Source organism: Grus americana, chromosome 13, assembly GCF_028858705.1.
Source record: "Grus americana isolate bGruAme1 chromosome 13, bGruAme1.mat, whole genome shotgun sequence".
Taxonomy (NCBI): domain Eukaryota; kingdom Metazoa; phylum Chordata; class Aves; order Gruiformes; family Gruidae; genus Grus; species Grus americana.
In genome coordinates, this window is record NC_072864.1 from 6477228 (window position 1) to 6505086 (window position 27859).

A 27859-nucleotide genomic window follows, 5' to 3' on the forward strand; every position below is an offset into this window, starting at 1 on the left:
GTCCGGCGGGCAGGAAGGGGTTAAGGCGCTCCCCAGCTGACAGTCAGCTGATGGGGCCCTGATTGACAGCCCCGAAAAGTTTCCCTGTTTCCTCTTATGCTAATGAGGGCTGGGATGGCGGCAGCCCATTGGTCCGCCCGCCGAGCCAATTTCCCATTTGACGTCAGGAGCGCTATAAAACTCAGCAATGCTTTTAAACTCTCCTGCTGGATGAAACCTTTAAAATATTTTTCATCTTCTTGCTGTAGCTTTGGGGTCGAGGTTTTTTTTTTTTTTTCCTCTCTCTCTCTCTTTTTTTTTAAACTATTATTATTTTGGTTGCGATATCGACTTTGATTTTTTTTTTGTCTTCGCTCTCTTTTCCCTCCTCCCTTCCCCGATGAACCTCTCTTCTCGCTCTGCACTTTGCATGAGAAAGCCCAGAGGAAAGGCACCATGAAGTGTTAAAAATAACAAAACAAAACAACAACAACAACAAATTTACTCGCAACACCACCAGCTAACACTTCCAGCTGCAGTTTGCAAGCTGCAAAAGAGAGAGAGGAGAGAGAGAGAAGGGAGGGAGAGAGGAGGAAAAAAAAAAAAAAAAAAACCTTTATGCAAAAGGCGAATAGCAAGAGCCCCTCGCTCTGATGCATCAGCGGCAGCGGAGACTCTGCAAAGGATAACGCGGAGCGGGAGCGAGAGCAGCCGGGGCGAATTGGAGCGGAGGCTGCGAGGGGCCGTGGCGAGAGGCAGAGGCAGGAGAGAGCGGAGCAGAGCTCGCCAAAAATCAAGCTGGCTCACCCGGTGGCAACTCAGAGCAGTCCCCTCGCTCCCGGAGCGCACCCTTTCTGGAGGACTGTCAGCAGCAAAAGGATGGCATCAGAACTGGCAATGAGCAGCTCCGACCTGCCCACCAGTCCCCTGGCCATGGAATATGTTAATGACTTCGATCTGATGAAGTTTGAAGTGAAAAAGGAGCCGGTGGAGACCGATCGCATTATCAGCCAGTGCGGCCGCTTGATCGCCGGGGGATCGCTCTCTTCCACCCCGATGAGCACGCCCTGCAGCTCGGTGCCCCCGTCCCCCAGCTTCTCGGCGCCCAGCCCCGGCTCCGGCACCGACCAGAAGACCCACCTGGAAGACTACTACTGGATGACGGGCTACCCGCAGCAGCTCAACCCGGAGGCGCTGGGCTTCAGCCCCGAGGACGCGGTGGAGGCGCTGATCAACAGCAGCCACCACCCGCTGCCCGGCGCCTTCGATGGCTATGCTAGAGGGCAGCAGCTGGCCGCGGCCGCCGGCGCCGGCGGCTCCGTGCCGGCCGAGGAGATGGGCTCGGCGGCCGCCGTGGTGTCGGCGGTGATCGCCGCGGCGGCGGCGCAGGGCGGCGCGCCCCACTACCACCACCACCACCACCACCCGCACCACGGCGGCGGCGGCGGCGGCGGCGGGCACCCCCACGCCGCGGCGCCGGGCAGCGCGCCGCCCTCCTCCGCCTCCTCGGCCGCCGGCTCCGGCGGCGGCGGCGGCGGCGGCGGCGCCGGGGGGCTGCACCACCCGCACCACGGCGGCGGCGGCGGCGGCGGCGGCCTGCACTTCGACGACCGCTTCTCCGACGAGCAGCTGGTGACCATGTCGGTGCGGGAGCTGAACCGGCAGCTGCGGGGCGTCAGCAAGGAAGAGGTGATCCGGCTGAAGCAGAAGAGGAGGACCCTCAAAAACAGGGGCTATGCCCAGTCCTGCCGCTTCAAGAGGGTCCAGCAGCGGCACGTCCTGGAGTCGGAGAAGAACCAGCTGCTGCAGCAAGTGGAGCACCTAAAGCAGGAGATCTCCAGGCTGGTCCGGGAGAGGGACGCCTACAAGGAAAAATACGAGAAGCTGGTCAGCAATGGCTTCAGAGAAAACGGATCCAGCAGCGACAACCCTTCCTCTCCAGAGTTTTTCATGTGAGTTCCCACAGCCTTGCCACCTTAACTAAAAGTTCTCCGTGTGAGTTGTTGTTGGGGGCTTTGCTAGAGCGACAACCCAGCTTGCCACCTTGTATTACTTTTTTTAAAAAAAAAAAACTCAAAACAATTTTAAAACAAAGTTGGTTTTTTGGGTTGTTTTTTTTTTTTTTCTTTTTAAGGTGGGCTGGCTTCGTGTTGGTCAACCTAAAGTTCTACATGAGTTTCTTTTCTGTTTATTATTATTATTTTTTTATTTTTGTGGGGGCTTGCTGTTGTGGTTTTTTTTTTTTTTAAATTTAAAAGATCCAACTCACCACCAACTCAGTTCTTCATATGAAGCTTGCTCTTCTTTGAAACCTGCCATCCACATTATATATATATTTTTAAGTTCATGAGGGTTTTTTTTTCTTTTGAGCTTGCTGTGTCCAAAAAAGTCAGATTTTTTTTTTTTTTGCCATCCTGAGTTCTTCATATGAGATTGAGCTTTGCAAAAAAGAAAAATAAAATAAAAAATACAAAAAAAAACAAAAACAAAAAAATACAAAAACAATGTGAAATTTTTAGACTCCAGCTTGCTGAGTTCCATCAGTTTTTAGCGTTGTTGTGCAAAACTAGAGGTATGCCTAGATCAACCTGCCAAAATCAAGCCTGCATCAACCTTCGGTGTGTTCATGTGAGTTTTGGCCTTAATCTGCCAAATGTGAGACTTTAGTCTGCCATTAGAATCCCATACTCATCTCATGCATTACGCTTGCTATTTTGTCTTAGCAACAATGAACTATAACTGTTTCAACAGACTATGAAAAAGAGACATTATATTAATAAAAAACCCTGCATGCTGGTCATGTATGGTATAATTATTTTTTTTTCTTTTGCTTGGAAATGGACTTTTGGAGACTATTATGGCATGGCATTCATCCTTTTGTTTTATTGCCTCATCACTTTTTTGGGTTGAAAGCAAAAAAGTGCAACCTTTGATCTTCCTCCTCCTCTTCCTCCCCATTAAAGTTTGCATCTGCTCTAAAACTGCTTTGAGTTACTCAAAACTTCAGACTTCCTTTTAAATGCACTGAAGCATTCCCTCTCAAAAACCATGCCAGAATGGATTTTGATAACCTAATGTGGCAAAAAAAAATTCACAAAAACCACAAAAAGAACTTTGGAAAGATGTTCAAAAACAAAATTCACATCCCACTTGGGGGGGACATTGAAACCATGCTGTTGCCTAAAACAGTCTAAAAATTAATTTTAAGTAATCTGCCCCATTTATTTTTTTTTCCTTTTGCATTTGGTCATTGTCAAATGTGGAATGCTCTGGGTTCCTCGTATATAATTTAATTCTAGTTTCTGTCATCTGTTAGCCCAGTTAAAATGTATGCTACAGATAAAGGAATGTTATAGATAAATTCGAAAGAGTTAGGTCTGTTTAGATGTAGATTTTTTTTTAAAGATTGATGCACTAAATTGTTTACTGTCGTGATGTAAAGGGGGGTAGAATTTGCAACGGGACTGTTTTAAAAAGTAGTTTATGCAGCATGTGCTTGCAACTTAAATATAAGTTGGGTATATGTAGTCCTTGCTATACCACTGACTGTATTTGAAAACCAAAGTATTAAAAGGGGGAGGCACCCCTGTTTATATCTATAGGGGTATTTTACATTCAAAATGTATGGGTTGGTTTTTGTTGGTTGTTTTTTTTTTTTTTCAAAATTGAAGTATTTGGGACTGAATTGCACTAAGATATAACCTGCAAGCATATAATACAAAAACAAAAAAAAAAAAATTACGAACCTGTTTAGAACGCTAATACAATTTATGCAGTTATAAAGATGGCATTACTGCACAGTTTTAAAATGATGCAGATTTTTTTACAGTTGTATTGTGGTGCAGAACTGGATTTTCTGTAACTTCAAAAATTCCACAGTTTTAAAGGCAATAATCAGTAAATTTTATTTTCAGGGACTGATATCCTGTCTTTTAAAAAAAAAAAATGGAAAGTAAATCTTACCACAATAAATATAAAAAAATCTTGTCAGTTACTTTTTCTTTTACATATTTTGCTGTGCAAAATTGTTTTATATCTTGAGTTACTAACTAACCACGTGTGATGTTCCTATGTGCTTTTCTTTCATTTTCAACTCTATGGTTATATCAAAAGAGAGAATAATCTACAATAATAAACTGCATTTTTTTTGATTCCGTACTCAGTTTCTTAGTCTGTAGTTTAAAGTTCCATAACTCCGAGAGCAGTACTTCAGCGTACTGCCTGGCGAAGGGGTGATGCTGATACGAGAGCTGGACTCAATAATATACAGGAGGGGAGAAGGAAAAGGATAGCTTTGTGTGAAATGGAAAATTGTCGCCCACTAGACATCAAGTTCTCTTTCAGGTAGATGAAAAACGTGAGCTTTCAGGTGCTGCTTCTGACTTCTCAGTATTGCAATGAGCTCAGTTTCAGTGACTCAGATCATCCCACCAGGTTTTAGGAGATCTCAAAGGGGAGGTCTGCTTGAAAACCTGATGACATGATATGGCCCTATATTTTGATTGTTTTATGATGGAGTGAAGTGAAAGGGAAGACTTCACATCCTCTTATCATCTGATCCCAGCAAAGCATGCCTGTCTCTAGTAAGAGATGACACCACATCAGGCTTGGCTTGTCACAGAGCCACTTAACGCTAGATCGAAAGATTTCTTGCCATTTGGGTCCATATTGCCTCCTTTTTTTTCTTTTCTTTGCTTCCTCCCCCCCCACACTTCCATTTGCCCTGCGGTTTTCTTTTTTTTTTCTTTTTTCTTTTTTCTTTTTTTTTTTTTTGCTACAGGCCTTAGAAAGCCCAGCGAGAACTGAGGAGCCGAGAAACAAAAAATTCAAAGGACTTCCTCCAACTTTTGAGAGTTACTTGTCCTAAACAATCAATCCAAAGGTTAATGTGCTAGAAACGTTCAGGTCTCCGAGCCCCTCTTCACTGCAGTTCTCCATGTCAAAGGGCATTTTGACTTCGAAAGGCTCCTCAAACCCTCGACCCCGTTCGTTTAAAGCCACCTTCCCTGAGAGCCTCAAAGTCCGTTTGCAGAGTCCTCTCCTGCTCTTTGAATGGGATTATCTGCCCAGGTTATTTGAGAAGCTGAGGCCTCTCCAAAAGATGCTCCAGCCATTCCAGGCTGGGGGTTTTATCTCCAGACCCAGGCTCATAAACCCAGCACCTTTTTTTTTTTTCCCCCCTGTATTTTTTTCCCCCCTGCTGTTGGTGCAACTCCTCCCCAGCAGTAAGGTCATCCATCCTGGGCGCTGGTGGCATGGAAAGGAGGGGACCTATTGCCGTTCCTCTGCCCGGCTAGTCCAGCCCATGTCTCAGACCCCATCCTGCCCTGTGTGCCGGGGTCAGGATGCGGCCCTGAGCCCCCCCGCGGCTGCCTGCACCCATGAGAGCCTGTGTCGGCGGGTGCTGGGTGCTGCTGGAGGTCAACCTGCTCCCGCGGAAGGTCCCTGTGGAGGGGATGGACACCCGGCCCTGCCGTGGGTGACAGCGGGCGTCGGCGGCCGTGGTCCCCGATGCCGATACTGCGCCTCGCCCCTCCCAGCGCCGAGGCACCGACCTGCCCTTTGGCATCTGACCTGCTGTTGCACCAGGGTTTGAGTAATGGTTCAAGCTCCAGATTCTGGTTAATTCGAGTTCTATTTTCTGGTTAATGTGTAATCTGTGGGTAAACTGGTTGCTATTGGCCGAGCAGAGAATTATCTCCTCTCATAAAGACAGGGCTGCTTTTTATTTCTTTTCCCACCTCCCCTTCCCTGGCTGAGCCTTTACTGATGCCCAGGTTTTTTTCGCCGGGGGTCACTTAGAGGCTTCCCTGCCCTTGCCAAGAGCTCCCGAAGGAGCCCTGCCCTAAGGAGGGGAAGGGACGAGGCCTCTCCCCAGCAAACCCCCTGCCAAAGCGGCGCTGCAGCCCCCGAGGGAGCGCAGAGCCCCGGGCCCCTGGAGCGGCACCCACTTCTGGTCCAGCCTCATCCCTGCACCCCTCTGCCGCTCCGGGTTTCCTCGCAGGCAAAATTAGGAGCAGGCACTAGGATTTAAAAAGTATTGTGAATTGACTGAGTAATGCAGAGCGAGGGGAGCACTGCTGCCTCCCTGAAGTATCTTCTTTCTCAGAGGGAAAAAAGGAAAAAAAACAACCCAACACCCTGTTTAAACAGCGATAAGAGAAATCCTTCCTAGAAATAGACTGAGTGCAAAAGGGAAAATTCCCATCACATGTCCAACCTGAGAGGGGAAAAAAGGCTCTCTCCCAGTTTGGCATCGTTATTACACATTGCAACCTTGCTTTGCAAATAAAAAAAAATAATGCAGCCTTCCTTAGGCTGCACTTGAATTTCAGCCTGAAACACGCCAACTGCCCAACTGAAGGGAGGAAAAAAAATAGATGCACGTTTTAATGTTCACTAAAGCAAAGCGAGTATCGGGGTTCTCTATGAATCCTTGCAGGGGAGTGCCCACCTTTGCCGCAGGACTGCTTGCTGAGGACTAATTGGAACCGCTCTGCTCTGAATAACCTACATTCATTAATCACCCCTCGCTTGACTCTCTTCTCGATCCTGCTCCCATTGAGCTCGGAGGTACAATCCCCAGGGATTTCAAAGGGGAGCAGGATCCCACTGTTCTCCCGCAGGTACCTCTCTGGCTAAAGCAGGGGGAACGCTGCCCGCGCCGGGCAATCGTGTCAAAAGGCATGCGTGGTCTTAATCTCCCCATCACTAACAACATCCTATTTCTCCCATAGTCCTGCAGTGCTTTCCCATTTATTAACTACATTACAAAGAACTTTCATGTGACCGGTGCTGGGAGATACGTGCACGGAGAGCGGCCCTTTGCTGCCTGGGAATTGGTGTGCACCACGGCTCGGCCCCCTCCTCCCTCCCCATCCCACCTTACCCTTAAGTCTTTTTTATTTCCCCCTCCCTAAAATGAAACATAACTCTCTGCCCGGCCTCTCTGCTGAGCAGAGTGCAAGAGTATTTTTGTGTTTGTGCTGCAGCGTTTTCCCTGCCTGAGAAATATCATCCTGGATCCCATCCTAAAAAAAAAAAAAAAAAAAAAGAGGGGAAAAGAGAGGGAAATATCCCAGTCACACCAGTGTATATTTATTTCTTGAACAATTTCTCGCCACTGCTGGGCAGGCGCTGTGCGAGAAGCGCCCATTTGCAAACAGGGCGGTGAGAGCTTCTATTTATTAGAAAGTCGTCTTCACCCTTTTAAAACAAAAACGCCTGCGCTGAATCAAAATGCCACTTGAAAACTACCCCCACGCGAAACATGGCAGCAAATTTTTAGTTTAAAAAATGAACTTTCCCAGCTCTTTTTTTCCTTTCCTTTCCGAAAGCTTCTGCGCAGCTGTTTCCTCCCCCTCCCTCTGCGTAGTGTGTAGGAAGTTCTTGATCTAGAATCATTCATAATTTTAATACCAATTTCTATTTGACATAATATACTAATATCAGATAGAGAGTGTAGCTGCTTCCTGGATTTAGGGAGGAAATGATGCATATATCAGAATTATCTGCTCAGATGCCAGACCTACATTGGTGTCATTTCAGCATGTGCTGCATTGAAAGGAAATCCTCTATATTTATTACTCTGATCATCAGAGGAACTAAATGGACCCACTGTTTCTGACACCTGTTCAGATGGCTGAATTTAAAATTTCACGCAGGAAAAAGAAAAAAATAATCCTACATACTTCAATGTTAGGAATTAAGATTTTTTTAATAAACTTTCTTCCCTCCCTCTTTCCGAATCGTTGTGCTGTGAGCGGCTGCCATGAGGCTTGGGCATTCCAGGGGTAGCTATGGAGAGCGGGATAGATTTTGTTTGCTCAGCCGGGACAAAACCCAATCCTGCTTGTACACACACACACGCACACACACATGCACACACACTCAAGACGTCTCTAGTAAAATGCGTCAGATACCTGTTCTAAGTGCAGGTCTCGGTATGAATAACACAAGGTAGCACACCCCAGGACGTGGCAGAGGTGAGCGGCTGTTGAAAGAATTTGTCTTTTTGGGAGGAAGCTGAGGTCTCAACCACTTCACACTTTTAAGGCTCCTCTAATGAATTTTTCAGGCACAGCAGATACAAATCAATAGATTAAAATACTGTACACTCTGCCGCATCTAATTCTTGACTGCCTGAAATTGTGGGGGAGGACTGAGAATAACATTTGTCACTCTCTGAGGGCTGAGTGCATTCAGATTTGTGAGCTCTAAGCCAACACGATGCAAAAATAGTCTAGGATGTGACTTAACTTTTCAAGTGAAAAGCAAAAGGCCAGGGATCCGCGAGGCTGTAGCCGGGTGTAACGGCAGATAGGCAGCTCCAGCTCCCCAGCTATCTACCACCGTATCAGGTTGACCCGGCACAGTGCGATAACGTCTCGGTGCTCCCGATGAAAGCCGCCCGTATCTTATCGCTCTCTGAAATGATCATTTTCTTTCGCTGTTGCTGTACCCATTTCTTTTTTTTTTTTTTTTCCCCAAAGTCTTGCTTTTAAACCCAAGCCACTTCCGATGCAGCAGTGAAGTGTGCAGGCCTGTAGTCGTGGTGCAGTGAGTTATGGGGATGGAGATTGCACTGCCTCTCTCCTTGCTTGGTTTGAAACTCTGTGAACTTTGTGACATAATTTCCTTTATTTTATTTTTTTTAATTTTTTTTAATGCATCTCTCTCAGACATCTTACATGGAGAGAATCAAAGCCAGAGCAGAAGTTTGCTAGAAGTGGTGTTTCTGCACCATGCAGAAAAAAAATACCCAGCAAACAACAAACCGAGCAGTGTCTTCAGGTTTCCAGCGGGGGTAGGGAATGGAGTGTCCCTGGTTGTCGCTCTCAATTGTTAATTCATAAAGAAGCACAATCCTGAAAAATGTTCTCAGCAGCTTGTCCCCCGTTAAAGCAGAAATGTCAGTGACTGCGTATGGAGGCGTTGAGCTCAACACCCTATTTCAGCACGAGCTCTGGCATCTCCCTGCCCCTCATCCCTTGGTTTTCCATGTTAAACTCGATTGTCCCCGAGGGTTGCGGGGTGCCGGGGAGAGCGCGGTGCCCGGGACCGCGGGGCCACGCACGTTTCCCTCCCCGCTGCCCGCCCGGCACCTGCCCCGGCCCGGCGAGAGCCGGGAGAGCATCTGGGGAGAATTCTGGCACGGGTTTTTAAACCCCTGCTCCGAGCAGCTTGAAAATAACCCGGGCCGGGGAGGGGGTGTCTATATAACGGTGTAACCCCCCCTCACCCCCCCGACGAGCTCTCCATCAGCACCCGCAGGGCGCTCGGCGGGCAGCCCGGGCCGCATCCGTAGCCCGCGGCCGGCGGGGAGCGTCGCTCCGGGGGGCGGCGGGGCCCGGGGAAGGGCTGCGCCACGCACCGCCCCGGCCAGACCGGGCTGGCCGCCACGTCGGGGGGGGCACAGGCCTTCCCCGGGCCCCCGGACCCGGGCAGACACATCCCCCCGGGGCGGGGGGACGGACGGAGGTGCTCACACACACGCGGTTCGGCGGGCTGCCCCCAGCCCCGGGGTCCCACCGCGGCCAGGTGCGGGCGAGGGGGGGGGACAGGGACCCGGGCGGGGACCGGGAGGGACGGGGAAGGGTGAGGGCAGCATCCTTTGTTTGTTTGTTTGCTTGTTTGTTTGTTTCTAAATTCAATTCCTGGAACAAAAGGGGACTCTGTGCGTAACTAAAGGATCCGTCCGTGCGTCCAAAGCTTAGCTCCGGTGTGTCACCCAGGCGGCTGCAGCTGGCTGACCGTCCCCTAGGTATGTCACAGGGCACTTCCCCTGCTGTTTTGTCCAGTCTTTTCTCTTTTCTTTTCTTTTCTTTTCTTTTCTTTTCTTTTCTTTTCTTTTCTTTTCTTTTCTTTTCTTTTCTTTTCTTTTCTTTTCTTTTCTTTTCTTTTCTTTTCTTTTCTTTTCTTTTCTTTTTCTTTTTCTTTTTCTTTTTCTTTTCTTTTTCTTTTCTTTTTTTCTTTTCTTCCCTCTTTTTTCCTTTTTTCTGCTTTCTTCCTTTCTCTTTTCTTTTCTTGTTCTAATTTTTTCCCTTTTCCTTCCTTTTCTTTTTCCTTTCTTTTTTTCTTGTCACCTGTGCTCACACAGAGACTACTCTAAACCCCACTGCAATCAAAGGGAGCTTTTTAAAGGACATTTTGGATCAGGTCCTGAGATCTCTGCAGGGAGCAAGGTGGGGGGGGGGGTGGGCAGGATTTACATTTCATGGCTTTTAAAGAATCTGAAGTACAGAGAACAGTGCTTTCTGAGGCTGAGTTTCCCAAATCTATGTGGATGTATCTCAGAATTTGTATGTGATCAAGCTTAAAGCCCTTTTCTATAGGAAAGTGGGCAGATTCACTTTCCTGCAGCCTGAACCCTGCTTCTCCAATTTTGAAGCAAAAGTTCTTGCCAAGGCCTTGACAGTGAGCTGTCACGATGCTAAAGGGGACGGGGACAGAATCAGTTTTATTTGTTGGTGTCGGCTTATAAAGCTGTGGTGCTCTCCGCTGCAACAGCCCCTGCTTCCTCAAGCACTTTGAGCTGTTGCAGTGAAACGTTAGTGACAATGAAAATGAGCCTGAAAGTGAACCAAACAAGACCTAGTATTTTTTTTTTTCCTGCCCCCCCCCCCCCGCAACTTGACTGCTTCCAAATTCCTTGATGAAAGCATTTTAATATGTAGGAAGAGCTGCTGGAGCCTGCGATGCGATTCAGTGTTTTGTGGTGTGGGATGAACAGATTTTCCTTTCTGTAGGGTTTCCTCCTGCAAAGTCATTGTAGAGGAGGGAATACTGTAAGATTAAATCTGGTTAAAATACTATATTCATGTCACACCAGATATGGTCTCCAGACTGTGCACAGTCTTTCAGCTTCCTTTATTGTGAAATCCTTTTAAAATAGCACAGTATAGAGTAGAAAACTTATTGAAGTATAACTCTCTTGCACCAACTCTGTCAGATGAAATGAGGGAAAATGATCAGCCTTCTTAGATTAATAAATCTGCTTAGTGTCTCTGGCTGCCTTCATGCTGTCTTTCTTACTTTGACTCTTTCCTTATTAATAAACTGATAGTTAAATAAAGCCGCTAAATGAATCAATGCACCTTGCTGGTGGAAGCGGGTTGGTGCCATCCTGTTTCAGGTCTCCTGTGATGTGGCTGAATGGTTGTGGTTTTAGAGCAGGGATGGCCTCAGCAAAGGCTGAGACTGCTGAAAGCAGGCTGACCACATCACTTTCTGGATGCTCTTCAGGTGTGCGGCTTGAGTACCTATTCCTCTCGGCCCCATGCATTAATAACAGGATGGATTCACTGTTTGGCATGAAAGCAGAGGTCATCTTGAGGAAAATGACACCAAAGGTCTACGGGAGTCATTTGCTTTAAGAGATCCTGGGCCGAGTGCCAAGTATTGCATTTAAGGAAGCACCGTCTCCTTTCTCAAAAGAAAAACAAAACAAAACAAAACAAAAAAACCCCAAACCAAACAAAACCAACCAAAAAAGGGAAACCAATAAAAAGGAAACACTTTCAGTGGCAGGCAGCGACCGTTTCAATGTGCCTGTCCCACCTTTGGGTGGGATGTGGGAGAGGGATCGTTCAGCTGGCACCAAGCATACAGCGGACTTTTTTTTTTCCAAAGCTGCAGAGCTGTTTTGGAACCAAAATGCTGAAAAAGCGCCAGTAGTTTTTCTTGGCTTTTTTTTTTTTTTAATTCAAACTGATCAGACTTGGGGTTTATCCTTACTCTGATTATGCCGTACTGTTACAATAAATGGATGGAGCTGAAGCATTCCTGCAGGCGGTTTACAGAAAATATACGTATATGCCTCTATATGCACACTCAGGGAGAGAAAGTTAACTATAAGGGACACAACAAAATATCCTTACTTAAGAAACGTGGATTGACTCACTGACTTATCTCACTTATTGTACAAAGATTCACTCTATGTTGAATTTTTTTTTTTTTTTAAATTAGATTTTAAATACGTGTTGACAGGATGAATTTGTACAGTGTGAGTAACCGCAGGGAGAAATGACAGCTCTGCTTTTGTTATTAAACTACTGTCTGGAAAATAATGGAGTGTGTACAAAAATTGATTATTATTTTGCCAATTACATTAGTGCAGCTAATAACAATCATTAAGAAAGAAATACAGAAAGCTACATGCTTTCAGGTCTTAGAAACTGATATTCACTGGTGAGGCAAAAATATGTGTTTTTAAGGTAATTTGTCAATAAGAGTCTCCTGTTATTAATGCGAAGTAAAGACTAGATGTGGGAGCTAGAAACGTTTCACTTCAAACTGTGTTAATATCTTCTTCACGTGCTCACAGTTAATAAACAGTACAAGAGACTTTCTAAATTTAATTTAGGATTTGAATAGAAGAGATCCTATTCTGTACCATAGTGGCACGACAGACATGTTTTACAATGTTAAAATATCCTTTTAATAATGGTTTATTTTAATATATTTACTAAATTAGGTACCCGAGAGAATCATCTACAACGGTGATGTGAAAATCCCTGTTACCTGAGGTCAAAAAAAAATAAAAGGTATGTTTTCATTTTCATTAGCAATTTGACATATTTCAGCAGGGGTGGTGATTTCGCTGCTTTGTTTTCTGCTGCTAAGACGATGCTTTTTGGTCCAGCCCCGGGGAGTCGGTGACAGTGTGTGGCGCAGTTCCCTGGGCTTTCGGATGAGGCTGACTTTCAGGTGCCTACAAGAACCATTTGCAGTGATGGGACTTTGTACTTTTGTCAGCCAGGCAGCTCTCCCGTGTCCCACAACTCATATATAATCCTTTGCAAACGTTTTCTTTCTTTTTCTTCAAATGCTAGCGTTCAGACATCAGTTACGGGGATTAAGGATGGGTCTTCTGAAGATCTCCCTCAGATCTTGATGAAAATCGTGAGGCTGAGTTAGACGACTTCTGTACTTACAAATTACAACAGAGTTTAAATCACAGCACTGCTTTCCTCTGGAAATTCGTGTTCATTCAGTCTGTCAACATTGACTAAAAAATACACCGCTAATGCAAATGGGGGAATTAAATGTTCAGTCCCTTCCCCTGCTAGATTCAAACAGGCACTTTATTTTTTCCATGGAATCTGATTTTTATTGACCTCAACTATAAAAAATACTAAGTGGCTTCAGTGAGCGCCAAGGTTGAACTGACAGAGATTCCGATGTGAATTTTATTATGAAACCACCTATTTTAGTTAAGAACGCAAGCTGCCGTGTAGCCTACCGCACTTTGATCGACAGCCACGTGCTGTTATAAAACAGTTGTATTTTATTAGCTTATGGAATTCAGCTTGGCTTATTAGTTATTATTATTTTTTAAATTATTCTTTATTTCAGATTTGAGCGAGGGTGGGAAAGATGTAATTAATGCTCTAGACTCTACGTTAAATAGCACCGAGAGGAGTTTTTGTTGGTGTGTGGGCTGCAGGAATAGGTTTCTCAAGGATCACCGGAACAGGTTCGTTTTGAGCCTGATGCTCCTCTTGCTGCCCTGAGGAACACCCAGGCTAGGGCTTTGCTTGCAATGCTTTTTTTTTTTTTTTTTTCACCTGTGCTTCACCACTCTAAATGAGGGGCAAACCGGAACATTTGTATTTTGTGAGGGCTTAAAGTGCAATGTGCTTTTTGCGAGAACAGAGACAAGTCGTGATTAAGCTGAAGTAAATACATTAAGTAGGTATTTTCGTTGCAAAGGTGCAGCACGTCCCATCACCTTGTTCCTAGTGTAACGGTTCTAATTTCAATAATCCCATAGGAAAACCTTTGTGGTTCCTGTAATTTATGTATGTGACTATTAGATTTATATGTGATATACATTCTTGTTATCCATATAGTAAAAAAGAAAAATCTTTTTCCCTGATGGACACTTGTGATCCTGAGAGTTTCTTAGCTTGCTTCTCTCCAGGACAATTCCTTGCACCTTCTTTCCAGTATTTTGTGGTTACTTTTTCACATATTACAGGAAAAAAAAAAAAAAAAAGCAAAATCTGTTACTTTTAAGCAAATAGCTCTTGGGTCTCGGAAGAGTTAATGAACTTTTATGGCAAGGTTCAGACAGTTCTGACCCCTATGGTAATATTTCATCAAAGGTTACTATTGGGAGAGAAATCAAATTTCAGCTGTGAACATGATTGACAGGTGAAAGCAAGAGACAGAAAGACATCTGGTCAGATGGGGAATTTGGGAAGGAGAAGGACAATTCAGGGAAGTGTCTCTGTGATATTAGGAATAATAAGCTCAGATATGAAAACTCCAGTACTCCACGCTCTCCGGAGGTGCGCTTACTTGATATTCATGGAGGTGGTTTGGTTGGGGGAATTTAAGACTGTACATTTTTAGCAGTGGACAGTCGTCTCCGTGGTCTAACTTACTCACTTGACTCCTTTGAAGGAATTATGTTATTTCTGGCATACTTTTAGCATTTCAAGGCAATTCATTTTATGAGTGCAACTGGCATATTTGGTGGTTGCTGGTTAAGAGGTTCTCACCATAATGTCTCTCGCGGGTCAGATGGCAGCAGAGTTCATGGAGTTCAGTTGGTGGTGACGCTCCGTGCACGGATTGCTGGGACTTTTCAACGTACTGCAGAATGAAATTCGTGTTTATGATATACGCTGTTATACCAATAACAAAAGTAGTTACTATTCCATAAAATACCACTAAGGGTACTTTGTGGTATTTTACAAGGCAACTGTTATTTTCCAAGGGCCATGTCTTGGCCTATTCCATCTCCTAGCAGCTCTGGTGAACGTCCCTCACGATACATACGTAACCCCAGGTACATTTCATCCTACTTCACTGTATTTTGTTTGGTGCAGAAGAGCTTTTCTGTCCTCCAACATCATGGAACCGACAGGAACAAAATATCCCTCTAATTAGTTCTTGATCAGCACGATGTTGTTGGAAAGTAGAATTTGGTTCTAACATAAAAAACTGTGGCCAGGCATTCTCTTAAAAACGAAGTGTGAGAAAAAGAATCTGGTGGGTTTTATCACTGTGTGTAACGCTTAATGTTTCAGTTTTCAAAGAGGCTCTGAAGGACTTTTGTAGAGCTCCAAGGGCAGGATGCGGCAATGATGGACTCTGGGATCTGAACTGCATCCTACCTACATCTCAGGTGAGAGGAAGGGTCCTGGCTGGGCTCCTGGCCCTCACCACAGGCTTTGGTGAAATCGCTGTTGAATTCCTGGGGTCCACACTTCCACCACAATGGGAACGTCGACAGGGCAGGTTGTACTAATAAAAAGCAAGGTCTGAAGTCGTACCGCGGTAGCTGTGCTGCGAATTCCCTGGATGGATGTTCTTATTCAGGAGTAAGGGTGGATTCCCCCACCCCCACCCCTCCAGTATAGCTTAAGCTGCTTTCGAAATAAAATAAATTAACCAGGACAAATCCACTCTTACTCTAGAGTAGGAGTGTCCACCCAGGGAATGGATAGCACTGCAGTGTGGTTTACTGCCTAATTTCCCCATATGGATGAGCCCTAAAACTAAGGGGAGAATAAGGAGCAGTAAAGAACAGAAATATATTTTCTGCCCCTTTTCCAGTTTACCTCTAAGACCTTTCACACAGGGGAAATCATGGCACTCTTAAAGTATACATTTACTTACTTTTCACTGCTATTCCTGCTTTCGCACATGCATTTTTAAAAGAGATTTGTGTTTTGTGCAAGACCTTTTGCATCCTCATACTCTTCACATGTATTTTTGATGTGCAATCAAGTCAGACTGTTGTTCATGACATCATTTTTCTTTTCATGGCAATGGCCTGCGATGTCAAACCGCCCGGCTTCACTGTAAACTAGACGTTATCGCCTGTTTTATTCTCAGACTACACATCTGATAAAATTGAAAATTAAAGCTAAGAACTGTAAAAACAAGCAGATTTCCTTGTGTATGAGTGAATTATTTTTAACTTTCCGTTGTTGAATTAGCACTCCCTGTAAAATGCCTTTATTTTCTGAAGCTGATACCGAGATAACTTCCATGAAATATTATTGGCAAGTTTCCCACTGCAGTCAATGGGAGCCTTGTATGTATTTTTCAAGCAGATGTGCTATATTAAGTCTAAATGAGAATCTTTTATTTCAAATGGGATGCAATATGTTATTCTTGATAAAAAAAATCGATAGTAACCTCTCTCCCTTCCTTTCCTCTCCCCAAACATATTTCGTACAATTTACACGTCATTTTACATGGGTAAAACAAATGTTCTCTAGTATTTAAAAAAGCACAGCTTCACTATGTCTCAAACTCCTTTCCAGTTCATTCCTATGAATTCCAAGTATGAAAACACCTTGAGTCTTTATGAGCAAAGAGAAAGTACATGCCTTATGTGACAGCTTTTATTCCCACAAATTCCCAGCAAAGTTAATTTAATAGTTTTCCCCGTGTTTAGAATAAGTTCTGAAATATTTTCCAGTGATGTGGCTTTTGCTGTTGTTTGGTTCTAATAGAGGATTTTAAGTTAAATGTTAAAAAAAATTAAAAAAAAAAAATTGAAATATTTTTAACGTCCCTTCTGGGTTTTCTGATTTGTGCCACTTGCCAAATGATTCACACTGTACCAAAATACAGGAGATTGATGAGACAGGAAAAGTACTGATTTAACATCCCACATATAAAATTACTTCTCAGGCTTCCACATATAGTCCCGATGTTTAGAGAGTGAAGAAACCGGGAGTTGGGAGTTACAGTCTGACTCACTTGTGAGACTTTGCCCCAGTTATTTGATTCTAGATTCAGCAAAATACTGAAGCACTTTAAACTTGTTATCTTAGGTTCTTCTAAAGGTCTGTTACCGTTGATCTCTTTATATCTCAGTTTACACAGTTACAAACCTAGATAATTCATTCTTACCTTCTAGGCTTTTGTGGGAGTTAAAAAACTAGCTGTAATGTTCCTTGAAGCCCTTTAACGAAGGCTGATGAATTGCAGTACGTGTCATTTACCTTAGTGCGTACCCTGGGATGAGAAGTACTGGCGTTGTCCACGTCCTGCGCGCCGTTTCTGCGGGGATGAGAGGATTTAGTCTGAGCGCACCAAGGCACGAGTGCAAAGACAAGAGTGGGTCCTTCAGGAGCTGGTAATTTTCTGAATTACACATAACTTAGCTTTACCCTGGTTTTGAATGAGTCAAAACGTAAGCAAAATCACAGCTCGGTTATGTGCCCCCTCTCTCTCTTAAACACAATGTATCCTTAATACCTATACATACACACTCATATATGGAATAACTCTTGTGCACCTGCAAGACATTTAGAGGTCACACTGTCCTTGTAATTCCTCCCCTTCCTGCCGTTACCTTTATTTCCCAAGGTTTGAGCCATTATCATTCAGCAGTCGTGCAGCTTTTCTTCTCTTCCATCCCCAAATTATTATTGTTTCCCTCCTCCCTTCTACCCCTCCCAATCCGTAATGGAGTCCTCAGCTGTAAATTTGCTAACCGTAAAGGTTTTTGCTTGAAATGTTTCGAAAATGCTGTGGATAAAAAAATTAAATAAATAAAAAAGAAAGAAAGAAAAAGAAAGCCTATGAACAGCACGCTGTGCCATGCTCCAGCATTACACTTCTATGGGAAAGATAATAAAGATATTAGCACTCATATAATTTCAGATAGGAAATGAAACCAGACATGAAAGAAACACTAGCTCCAGCTGTTGAGTGGGAATCAAACTAGCTATGGGAATTACAGGTACTGTCACCGGAGACAGCCCGACTTCTGAGAAATGACCTCAGGTGTAGGAGCTTGCTGTGGCCCCTTGCAGATATTAACACCTAATTAACAATCTGCGAGAGCATCCTACATCTTAATCACCAGTGAGGTGAGAATGACAATCACAAGGAGGAGAAGGAGAAGGGAAATGGTAATTTTTCCTCTGCACGCATCATCTAATAACCATGGTTATTCAGATGCAGCTAAATGCGATTTCCTTTTAGTCATTTCTCTCTATTGGAAGGCACAGTAAGTTTATTTGCTAGCAGGTAGGCAGCGGAGGTGAGAATTGAATTGATCTGAGATACTCTGAAAAATTGACCCCGAGGTCATTCCTAGTTTAAATTGGGAAGTAAGGCTGAGCCTGTGTCTTCCCTTTCTTCTCTCCCCACTCCCCCTCTTTTCGTGTTTCCGGGCATGTTAGTCTGCATTGTGTAATTATTTAAACATACTCTGATGGTGGGGAGCCTTGTTCCCTCAAAGTGAATCAAACTAAAGGCAGCTTTTGTTAGCGGCGATAGGTAATTAAACAGCTGGCTTGGTGCTGTGCGGAGGCATTGTGCCGGGTTATCGACGTCCCAGACCGGGCTCCCCAGCCCTTCTGCGCGCAGACCAGCCCGCTGAGCCACGTTAGCCCAGGCTTAATTAAGGAAAGAGGGTGCGAAGGCGTGCGAGTGATTAACAAGAGCAGGCTGTAAAGGCCAGGGGTGCACGGTAGCCTATCCGGAGTGTCCCAGAGGAAAGCCTCTTTCCCTCGGGAGGGCTGCGCATTTTAAAGAGGAGAAAATCACGTGCGGCATTTCTCCTTCGTGCCTGCGATTCTTCTGACTGTGGTTTTAGAGAGGAATGGCTGTAAGTGTGGATGGGAACAAGCCACTTACCCAATTTCAACTCCAGTGTAGACACATAGGGCCGAATTCTGCTCCTGATTACCTGGTGTAAATGGTCAGGAGTGTGGGGGAGCTGAGGGAGAGGCTCCGGGCTTAGACCCGTGCCAGGAGGGCTGGTGATAGTAAAAAACAAGCAGGAAAGTAAAGCAAAGGCCAGGTTTGCTCGGTGCCACCAAAGCCAAGGCAAGAGCAGCTTCCCTGCGCTCCGTGGTGGTGCTCCAGCTTGGCCCTGTATCACTTGGGAGGATCCGATGGAGTTTTAATGTAATGCCTTTTAATGGATGCTTTTATGTGCGCTTCCAAACAGCTTCCACTTCCAAACAGCTTTACGGCGGAGTTAAAATACGGACGTGTCTACATCTCGTAGACCTCATTCTGCATTGACTCTACCTGCAGCACTCCCTTGCCGTGCTCACTAACAATCTCTTTCCATATCACTTGGACCCAAATTATTTTCTAGTAGGGAGAGAATGGCAAAGCAAAGGCAGCGTTATATTAACCAGTCAGCTTCCATGGACACTCCCATCGTTTTCTTTCCCAACACCAAGAGATTATCTCTATGTTTTCTGTTATCCTCACTTCTTCAACTCTTCTAGCTTTGTTTTCATGTGTTGGCCTTGCACTAAAAAAAAATAGCTTGACATCTTGTGTCTTCTCAGCTAAAAAGGTATCAATTCACGGACTTAATGTCAGCTGTACCCGGATCAAAGGCAAGAAACATAAAAGTTGACATATATTATTTATTTCATGGTTTACCTCAGTGATGTTTCTCTCTACCCTTTTTTGTTATTATTGCTGATGTTTTGCCCATAATGTTGTGCTCGCTTCTCAAAAGTGTTTGTCCCCTACAGACAAATATTCATATTAATGTAATCCATCAGCAGTTAACAAATGCCAGCTCGCTTCGGCATTTCCCGCACACCCAAAACTCCCATTGTTTTGGCAGGAATCTTTGGGTGTGAGAAGAATGCAGGATTGGGCCCTTGGGTGGGAATTTCGGAGCTGGAGACTTTCTCCCCCAGCCCCAGAAATGCATGGGGTCGGCTGGAGCAGCAGCCCGGGGCGCTGGCGCAGGGAGTGGGAGATGCTGCATTCTCTCCTTGCATTGTGAGCCGCTGCAGAGGCGAGACAAATGCCAGGCTTTGAGGGGAGCAAAAGCTCAAAAAAAGCTTTTTTTTTTTTTTCCCCCAATTGTTTGGGGTTTTTTTTCCCTACCTTTCCCCACCTTTCTTGCCTGCCTTTGGAGTTCTGAGTGAGTAATACAGGATCTGGCTTATAGTTGTGGCCAGAAAATCATCTGAGATCAGTCAGAAATGCTGCTCCAACCTGTGCATCCCTCTGACCGCTCAGCTTAGTGTAAAACTTTCCTTTTTTTCCCTTCTTGTCAACAATTGTGGCAGGTTTTACTTCCTGAGCTACAGAATCAGCTGAAATGCTGAGTCTGATTTTGCCCCCTACCCTCCCACAAGCTATTTTTTTCTGCAATGAAAATAATAATGGTTGAGAGAGATCCTTGGGATTTTTTTTTGTTTTGTTTTGGTTTGGGTTTTTTTTTGTTTTCTTTTGTTTAGTTTGGTTTTATTTTAAAGCTTGCTGACAATTGTCAAATGCTCGTTCTAGCAAAGAAGTGCTCGGAGGGTATAGTCCCACTGTACAGCCGACAGGAGTAATTTGCAGTTCTCCTTAGAGCTCAGCAATTCAGCCAATGCGTGTCGCTTTACTATTTCTTTAAAATTTAATTGGTATCAGGCAATCGAGTGTCTCCAAATTTTTTGCTTCTTCAGGCTGCAGTAAAGCCACTTATAATTTATAATCAAAGTTTGGTATCGTTAAACTAAACTGTAAAACTGACTTCAGGGTTTCAGGCGTAAAATAAATATACGATAAATATTGCAATGGGGCTTGAGTAGCACAGCTAACAACAGCACAGTGGATGCATATACACACACATATATATTTTTTGTGTGTGTGTGTATACATTTAGTTCCAGGAGTAAGAAAGATCTAAATAATAGATAACTGGGATGTATTCTGTCTTGGTAGAATTGAAGCTAAGATAGATTTATAGCCCAAGTAGTTATTTTAAATACAAAAGGAAGTGTTAATTTATTAAAGTCATTTATGCGCCAACATTATTTTTATATCTTAATTTATATTTTTCTGTAATATGGAGCAATGTAGTATTCATTCTGGGTTTTTCTGTCTGTTGACTGTAGCGTTCCTTTGCTTAGATTTTTTTTCTAACAAGGCAGCTCATTTAGAAAGAAATGTTTATGTGAAGTGCTTGTCAGTTGGCATTTTTACTGGTGTGCTAACCCAAAGGTAAAATATAAAGGCACGTCTTTTCCTTGCTGGCTTGTTGCTACTAGAAGGGTTCCTCCCTTGTTAGCTTGATAAATAATTTTACTAGCGGGAATCTGCTGAATTTTTATGCTTGCTGTCTATTTTCTGCTTGCTGCAAATAAATTCCAGCACTCAGAGGGCACTAAAACTCCAAACACATGGTATTTTCCCATTTTGTTGCTGGTTGCCTAAAATATTTATTTCATCTTGTGTTTTTAATTAAATCTTTTCTTAAAAGGAAAAAAAAAATCAAGTTTTGCAGTTATTTCCGAATGGAGGTTTTAGTCCAGATTGTACTTAATATAGTCTTGAGTTTAAATAAGACATTATCACAGGTAAACTAAATGGATAATGTTAAATCAGCCATCACTCCAACCACCTAATGGTTTTCAGATTAAGTGCAAGGATTATTTATTGACATATCATCCATTTAAGCATTTCTTACAATTTATTATATACTTTTAGTTTTCCCAGTTTGCAATCAAGAAAGCTAATTTAATCTGCAAAATAAATCCTCTCGTTTGGTGAGAGAATGCATCGGAAAGGTTTAGGTTATGCTTCGCCACAGCATATATGGCAGGTAAAAGTTTGCAAGAAATGAAACTGCGGAGGCTAAAGTGGAAGAAGCATTGGTTCACTTTTTTCCACTTATTTTTACATTTTTCTTAAATGGATTTTTTTTTTTTTGCAGTTACTGAAGCTTTATGCATTTTAAAATTGAATTTAATTCAAGCAAGCAAGAACTAAAGCCCAAAAGCCTCTGCTTTCCCCCCCGCCCCATCGCAAAGTCTGCGTGTCGGAGGGTGCATTGCCACCGTCACACATCTGGAGGCTCACTTCTCCTTGGCAGCACATCCCGACTCCGTGCCCCACGTTCCTGGTTTTGGGAGGCTTTGCAGACTTGAGTGGATTTAGGAGCTGGCTTTTGCGAGGCTTTTCCTTCAGTAATGCCAGCGTTCCGATCTGCCTGAGGTCAGGCCCTCCTGCGATGCTCGTGGGTGCTGGTGGCAGGGGAGAGGATTTTTTTTTGCTACCAGGAGGATCCCTCCCTGCGGCTTCTGTGGGGCAGTCCCCGAGAGTCGCAGGGATGCAGCCAGCATCGCTTCCTTACACGTTTGCACAGTTCGGGGGGTGAGCAGCTAAAGGACCTGGATGCAGACTAGTTACACTGCTGCCCTGCCCCGTGCCCACCCTGTCCCCACCAAGAAAAGGCTGGCTGGGTGCAGGGCAGCCGAGCAGCACGTCCTCTTCTGACTTTCCCTCAAACAGCAGAAAGCCAAATACCCTTGAAGCTGCCAGGCAAATCCACCTGAAATTTTAGAATTATTTACATATTTTTAGCACAATTTGTCTCAAAGCAATTCTCAAACTTTGGCCCAAATTCTTACATTCTTACACCAACCACCCTCCCATTTCTTATTTCCCTAAGAATTAGGTGACAGATTGGAGTGGTGTAAGCCCGTGCCACAGCCTGGCTGCCCTGCAGACACCAGCCTTTCCATTCACGTGAGCACATCCCAGACCAAGTAATTGGGTGGTGGGAAGAACTGAGGCACCAGCACTGAGTAGATAAGGGAAAAGCTTGAGCAGTGGGGAAAATTACCGTTGGGGGCTCCGCCGTATAAAATCATAAATGAAATAGGGTTACAAGAAATCTCAGGAGTGATGTAATCCATCCCTGCGCCACGAGGCAGGGTCAGACAGGCTTGTGTTATCCCTGACAGATATTTGCATAACCTGTCGTTAAAGCCCCCCATGGAGACCGTGACACCTCCCTGGAGCCTCCCTGGCAGACCTTCACCACCAACCCTTCTCAAAAGCATTTCTCCTTGTCTAACCCGCGGCACGGGTCCCTTATGTCCTGGTCACCGCAGACGCTGAGGACAGACCGTTCCTTTCCTCTTTGCACTGACCCTTTGCATATTTGAAGGCTGCTGTTATGGCTTGCTGCAGCCTCCTTTTCTCTAGACTAAACAACTCCACGTTTTTCAGTCTTTCTTCATAGGTTATGGTCATGACTTTGTTATTTAATATCTCGTCTGAAGAGTCCACGTACAGTAAACTTGCTGGAATTCAATTTACCTGTGTTGAAAAGGACTGTGAGGATGCTGCCTGGAGGCTTTACAACGTCTGAAAGTGGAATAATTTAATTCTTACTCTGATAATTTTTCTTCTGCGGGATGGAGGGTAGGGAGCATTTCTTTCCCTGGGAGCATTAACTGCAGCCTCCCCACGAATTTACCCTTGTAACAGGAATATTGTAGTGCAATGTACAGCCAGAGTTTACTGATGGGCTTTAGGAAACATGTTTTAACATTTTCTAATTTTAAATATAAAAGTAAGAATGGGAGATAGGATGCAGCCTCTGTGATTGCAGGTAACACCTTGGGGGGTACCTTCAAGCTGTTACACACAGATTTTGTCACGTGAGTTTCCTTAATTTCAATAGTAGCTGAGCAGCTACAGCCATCCTCACACTGCCTTTCCCACTGCTGGTGTTCCTGCTCAGCTTCAGTGTTTCAAAACCTACCAGCTTCGAGGTAGGTTTGGGTAGATCCAGCTTTTCCTTTGTGACAGAAGGAAGTTTTCCCCAAAATGCCGCAGATGAAGGTGGACCAAAGAGGATTTTTTTCAGCCATCCGTGCAGACCCGGGCTTTGCTGTTGGCTCTAAGTTGCTTTTTTAAAAGTTGGAAAAGACACTAGTGCTCTTTCAATGAAGATTCGCTTTGCTCCTTGGAAAAAATGAGGGGAAACAGAGCCTACTAATTCTGCTTTTCTCATTGTCTTCCAGTGTCTTGCCTGGGAGGTTGGTGGGGAGATGTCCTGGAGCAAAACAAAAGCATTTACTCGCAAGAAAATATTCCCCAGGGACTTTTCTTCTCCAATGTGCTGGTACAAGTTGCCCTGCAGTGGGATTAATCAGCACAGCAGAATACCAGGGAGCATCTCCTGGAAGTGGTTTTAAGTTTTGCAGGATTTTGCCTTCCTGGTTTAAGTCTTAACCAAAGACCCTGTGTTGAAAGATTCTAACAGAGTCACAGTGGCACACACTGCTACCTCACTTGTGTAGACCACATACCAGTTCTGGAGGTAGGATGTGACAGTTTTTACTAATAATGGACGAAGTTTGTCCCTGAAGGAGGGTGATGATTGGGGTATTCACGCTCATAAAATATGTTTGTGAGAAGAAGATAAAAATGTCCCTTTGCGATACAGATATCCGTGATACCATCTCTCTTGCTTCATCTGAGGTCCCACCTCTGCTTTGTGTTGTATAGCATCCTCTTCCTTATAAAACCTTTTTGGTCATCTGTATCCCCTCAATGATCCATCTCAATCAACTTAAAAAGTTCTCATCCAAAAGTAGAAACTTTCTGTACACAATGAAAGCGTATGCAGAATCAGGGAAAGCAGCGAACAAGTCAAATAGACATTTTAGTCTCAGTATTTTCTAGCTCCAAAGGAAGATCTCATTGAGAAATATTCTTGGAGCTCGGCTATGTAGGAAGTAAAATGAGAGTGACCTTGCTGAGCCATTGGCTCAAATCAGAGATGTAGCAGCAGAAGTGAAAATATATGCTCCCTTCTCTAAAGAATGGAGTTAGGGATGAGTTCTTACCATGGGGAAGAGGAAAGAGAAAAATGTATTGTCTTCCTTTCAGTAGTTCATTTTTCTTTGCAAAGGGATTAATGCATTACTATAGCGAATTTATTGTATAGCCTGATTACCATTGCATAATAAATCTAAACAACTGTGACTGTCACAGTGATAAGGCTGGCATGATTTTGTCTCTCTTAAGAAAGGTTTATAAGTTAAGCTTAACTTTTAGCTTTCTGCATTTCTGGGGTAAAATTTATTTTGGCCATTACAGCTCTATCTGTTTGAAACGGCACCGAAAGGAAATAAGTTGTTCAAAAGGATGGGATATTATTGGAAGAGTTTTACCTTCACTCAATTTACAAAAGAAACTGAAGATCAGCATTAAAATGGAAATGGAGTTCAGGAGAAAATAATAACTCAGTTGTTTAAAAAAAAAAGTTGTAATATTTAAAAGGGACTTTTCAAATATCAAGGATGGACAACCCAATTAAATTAACTGCATTATATTCACAGCTGTTAACACCTCGGGCTCAGCTTTTCTCAGGCTACCGGAGTTTGCTGAGGGCTTGTCTATGCCTGGATGAGAGACTTCCAGGGAGCTGCAGGAAGAAGTGCTTGTGCCTAATTAGAGCCATTTTCTGTGAATCACAGGGAAATCAGTACTCCAGCATTAGTGCTGTTGCTGTGCTGAACCAGAGCCCAAGCGAGCGCTGGGGTCGGGAGGGATCTCTTGGCCGTGTGGGCATTACCTGCTGCCCGAGCTCCGCTCCGCTCTGTGGCTTTGGACAGAGAGGTCGGTTGTTTCTTTCTTTTTCCTTCCCCCTCTCTGTGGACACGCATGAAAGGGCATCACACCTCTGTGCTAACGTAGGTCATGTGCGTTCTGCCTGAGTGCTATGGCAAGGGTTACTCTTGTGAAAACACCCAACTTTTGGAGGGTATGATGTGAAAAGAGATCTCGTACCCGAGCACGTGGATGTCCGTTTGGGCCATGCTTCTCCATCAGTGAGTGGTACCGCTGCAGGGCAATAGCAGGGTGTGTTGGTGCCAGGAGATCTCCCATATCCTGGGTTTTCTCCTCCCAGCTGTGCTTATCTCTTTCCATCTCCCAAGGCTCCTCTTTGCCACTGTGGCTCTCAGCCTCTTCTTCGGAGCAGCACCAGCTGCTTTGGCAGCAGCAGACAGCACCTGGGCATCTTTGTATCTCTTGGTCCATCATTGCTTTGTCTTCCTCCAGGTCTTCTACACAAAATTTGGGATGGAGGCAGAGAGTGTGGCCAATTTAGTTGATAGAAAACTCATCTGACTCCCAAGCCGAATAACAGCTGTAAGTGGTAAGCTGCAAATTGCTTCCAAAAAGATGCAGGTGAAATTTCTTGCATAGTTCTATGAATTTTGTAGTGTAAAGAAAGACTGGGAACAGATCATGACTCACTCCAGACTTCAACTAAAACCACCTTCAGCCAAACTCTGGGAAGAACACATTTGGATTAGGAGCTCTAGAGAAATTTTTCTTTTTGTAGTGAGGACATGTGAAGGTGGTAAAGGTGGCAGCCTCTTCTCAAGCTTCTGAAAACCCTGTATTATCTCTTTGTTATGGAGATATCTTCATCTCTCATCTCTGAAGACCTCCAGCCTCACAGACTTTTTGTTTCCATGGGTGTATTCTTGATGGCCACTGTGGGAAGTGATCTCCCACGGTGGTTGTGAGGCTTTTGGAAGACCTTTCACTTTCCGGTACCCAGGCAACACCATGCCCATTTGCAGTCATCAAAGCGTTGCTTGATTTGGACTGGCAATACTGGAGTTTTGGTCTGGGGAACTGAATTTAGCCTCTCAAAAACATCAAGGCTTGCAGCCAGGACTGGCACTAACAGGTAGCTTATTTTCAAAAAATTGAGTGTCTTTGCCTGATTTTAAGTCCCTGGAATTTTTTTTCTTCTTTCACTTTTCCTCAAGTTACATTGTAGACTATCTTGAAGCCAGGAGGGTTCAAAAGGTCTCTATTTAGATATGAATTACTTCTTAAAAAAAAAAAAAATTACTTGGTACAATCTGGTACAATCAAGTACTATGAAGGGGGAAAAAACCCTAAAGCTTTTGCACAGGCTTTCAAGGGCTCAAAGGCTTCTTTTTTTTTTTTTTCCCTGGGTATGTTGAACATGTTGAAAATAAACCAGCATGTTTCAAAAGGGAAGATAGATGTGTCTGTTCAAATAGGCACTGCACTTGGAATTGGTGCCTCTGGTTGTTAAACAGAATCCTTGTTTAACATCCTCATTAAGAACTGTGACTTGCCACCAGTTTTATGAAGATCAAGTCATTTACTTTTAAAGTAAATTAAAGCAAATTTCTTTGTGGTGACAAGTCGATAAAACAATGGAAGGCTCAAGTTTTTCAATCACCCAACATCTGTTCCTTGTTTTCCTCTCGATGCAAATGCCCTGCGTACAGTGATAGGTGAACAGAGCGAGAGCCAATAGATGTAGCGTGGGGGGTTTGGTTTTGGTTTTTTTGTTGTTGTTGGGAGTGTTTTGTTTTTTTTTTTCTAAATAACACCGTAAGGCTTGTCCATTGTCAGAAAGGGTAATTTTGTAGTTTCCTGTGGCAGCACGTTCAGAGCTCCATTGACACGGGAGTGGTGACAATTGATGGCTCTGGTGGTGTATTTTGTCGCTGGAAGCACAGTAAGCTGTTGCGGAGTAGCGTAAGTGGTGAGTCGCTTCTCGGAAGCCCAGTCAGCGCAAATGAGATCCCCTGTCTTCTGTCCGAGCCACCCACGCCACCAGCAAACACCTCTGAGGCAGAGGATACTCGGATGCTCTCCGAGCCGTGGTGGGAACTAGGTTGTATAAAACCTCATTGAAACCACTTCCACGTTGTACCCACGCTCAACCTGTTTGTCTTGAAACGTCTCAGAGAGAAGCCAGCAGATGAAAAACAAGGTATTATACCCATTTTACATTTCAACAAGTGCAGGATGCAAACTGCAATGTGTTTGTTTTAAGTGTTCTGGAGGGTTTGGCGTTTAGCGGTGTGAGAATTGGCTCCCTGCTGTGTGAAGTATTCGCATGTGGATTGGGGCTGCGTGGGAAACGCTGGCACAGTGGAAAAGAGAGGGGAAAGCTCTGCTGGGAAAGTGAGAGGGGGCTGGATGTTAGTCACTTGAGGCAGAAGTCTTTTCCTATCTCCTCTTAAGAGGGCGGTTTGTCTTGGACAGCGTAGCATTGACTTTTGGAGTGGTCGAGGAGGACAGGAAGTCATTACTGGATGCACATGAAAATTAGCGCAGATCATTTTAGACATATAAAA

At 44.3% G+C, this 27859-nt stretch overlaps 1 protein-coding gene across 6 annotated transcripts in view; it reads left to right on the forward strand.

Moving 5' to 3' along the window:
• Window positions 1–27859, forward strand: part of MAF (MAF bZIP transcription factor) — a 190103-nt gene that overhangs the window by 523 nt on the left and 161721 nt on the right. For 2 of the 6 annotated variants that reach the window (XM_054840347.1, XM_054840349.1), the window contains exons 1-2: window positions 34–1931; window positions 12455–12524. In XM_054840347.1, the coding sequence (XP_054696322.1) occupies window positions 859–1931; window positions 12455–12488 (1107 nt within the window). In that variant the 5' untranslated portion in view covers window positions 34–858 and the 3' untranslated portion in view covers window positions 12489–12524. Of the gene's footprint in view, window positions 1–33; window positions 1932–4759; window positions 4782–9647; window positions 9743–12454; window positions 12525–23737; window positions 24523–27859 lie in introns of those variants that run through there. The other 4 variants (XR_008579082.1, XM_054840348.1, XM_054840350.1 and 1 more) reach the window with 4 other exon arrangements.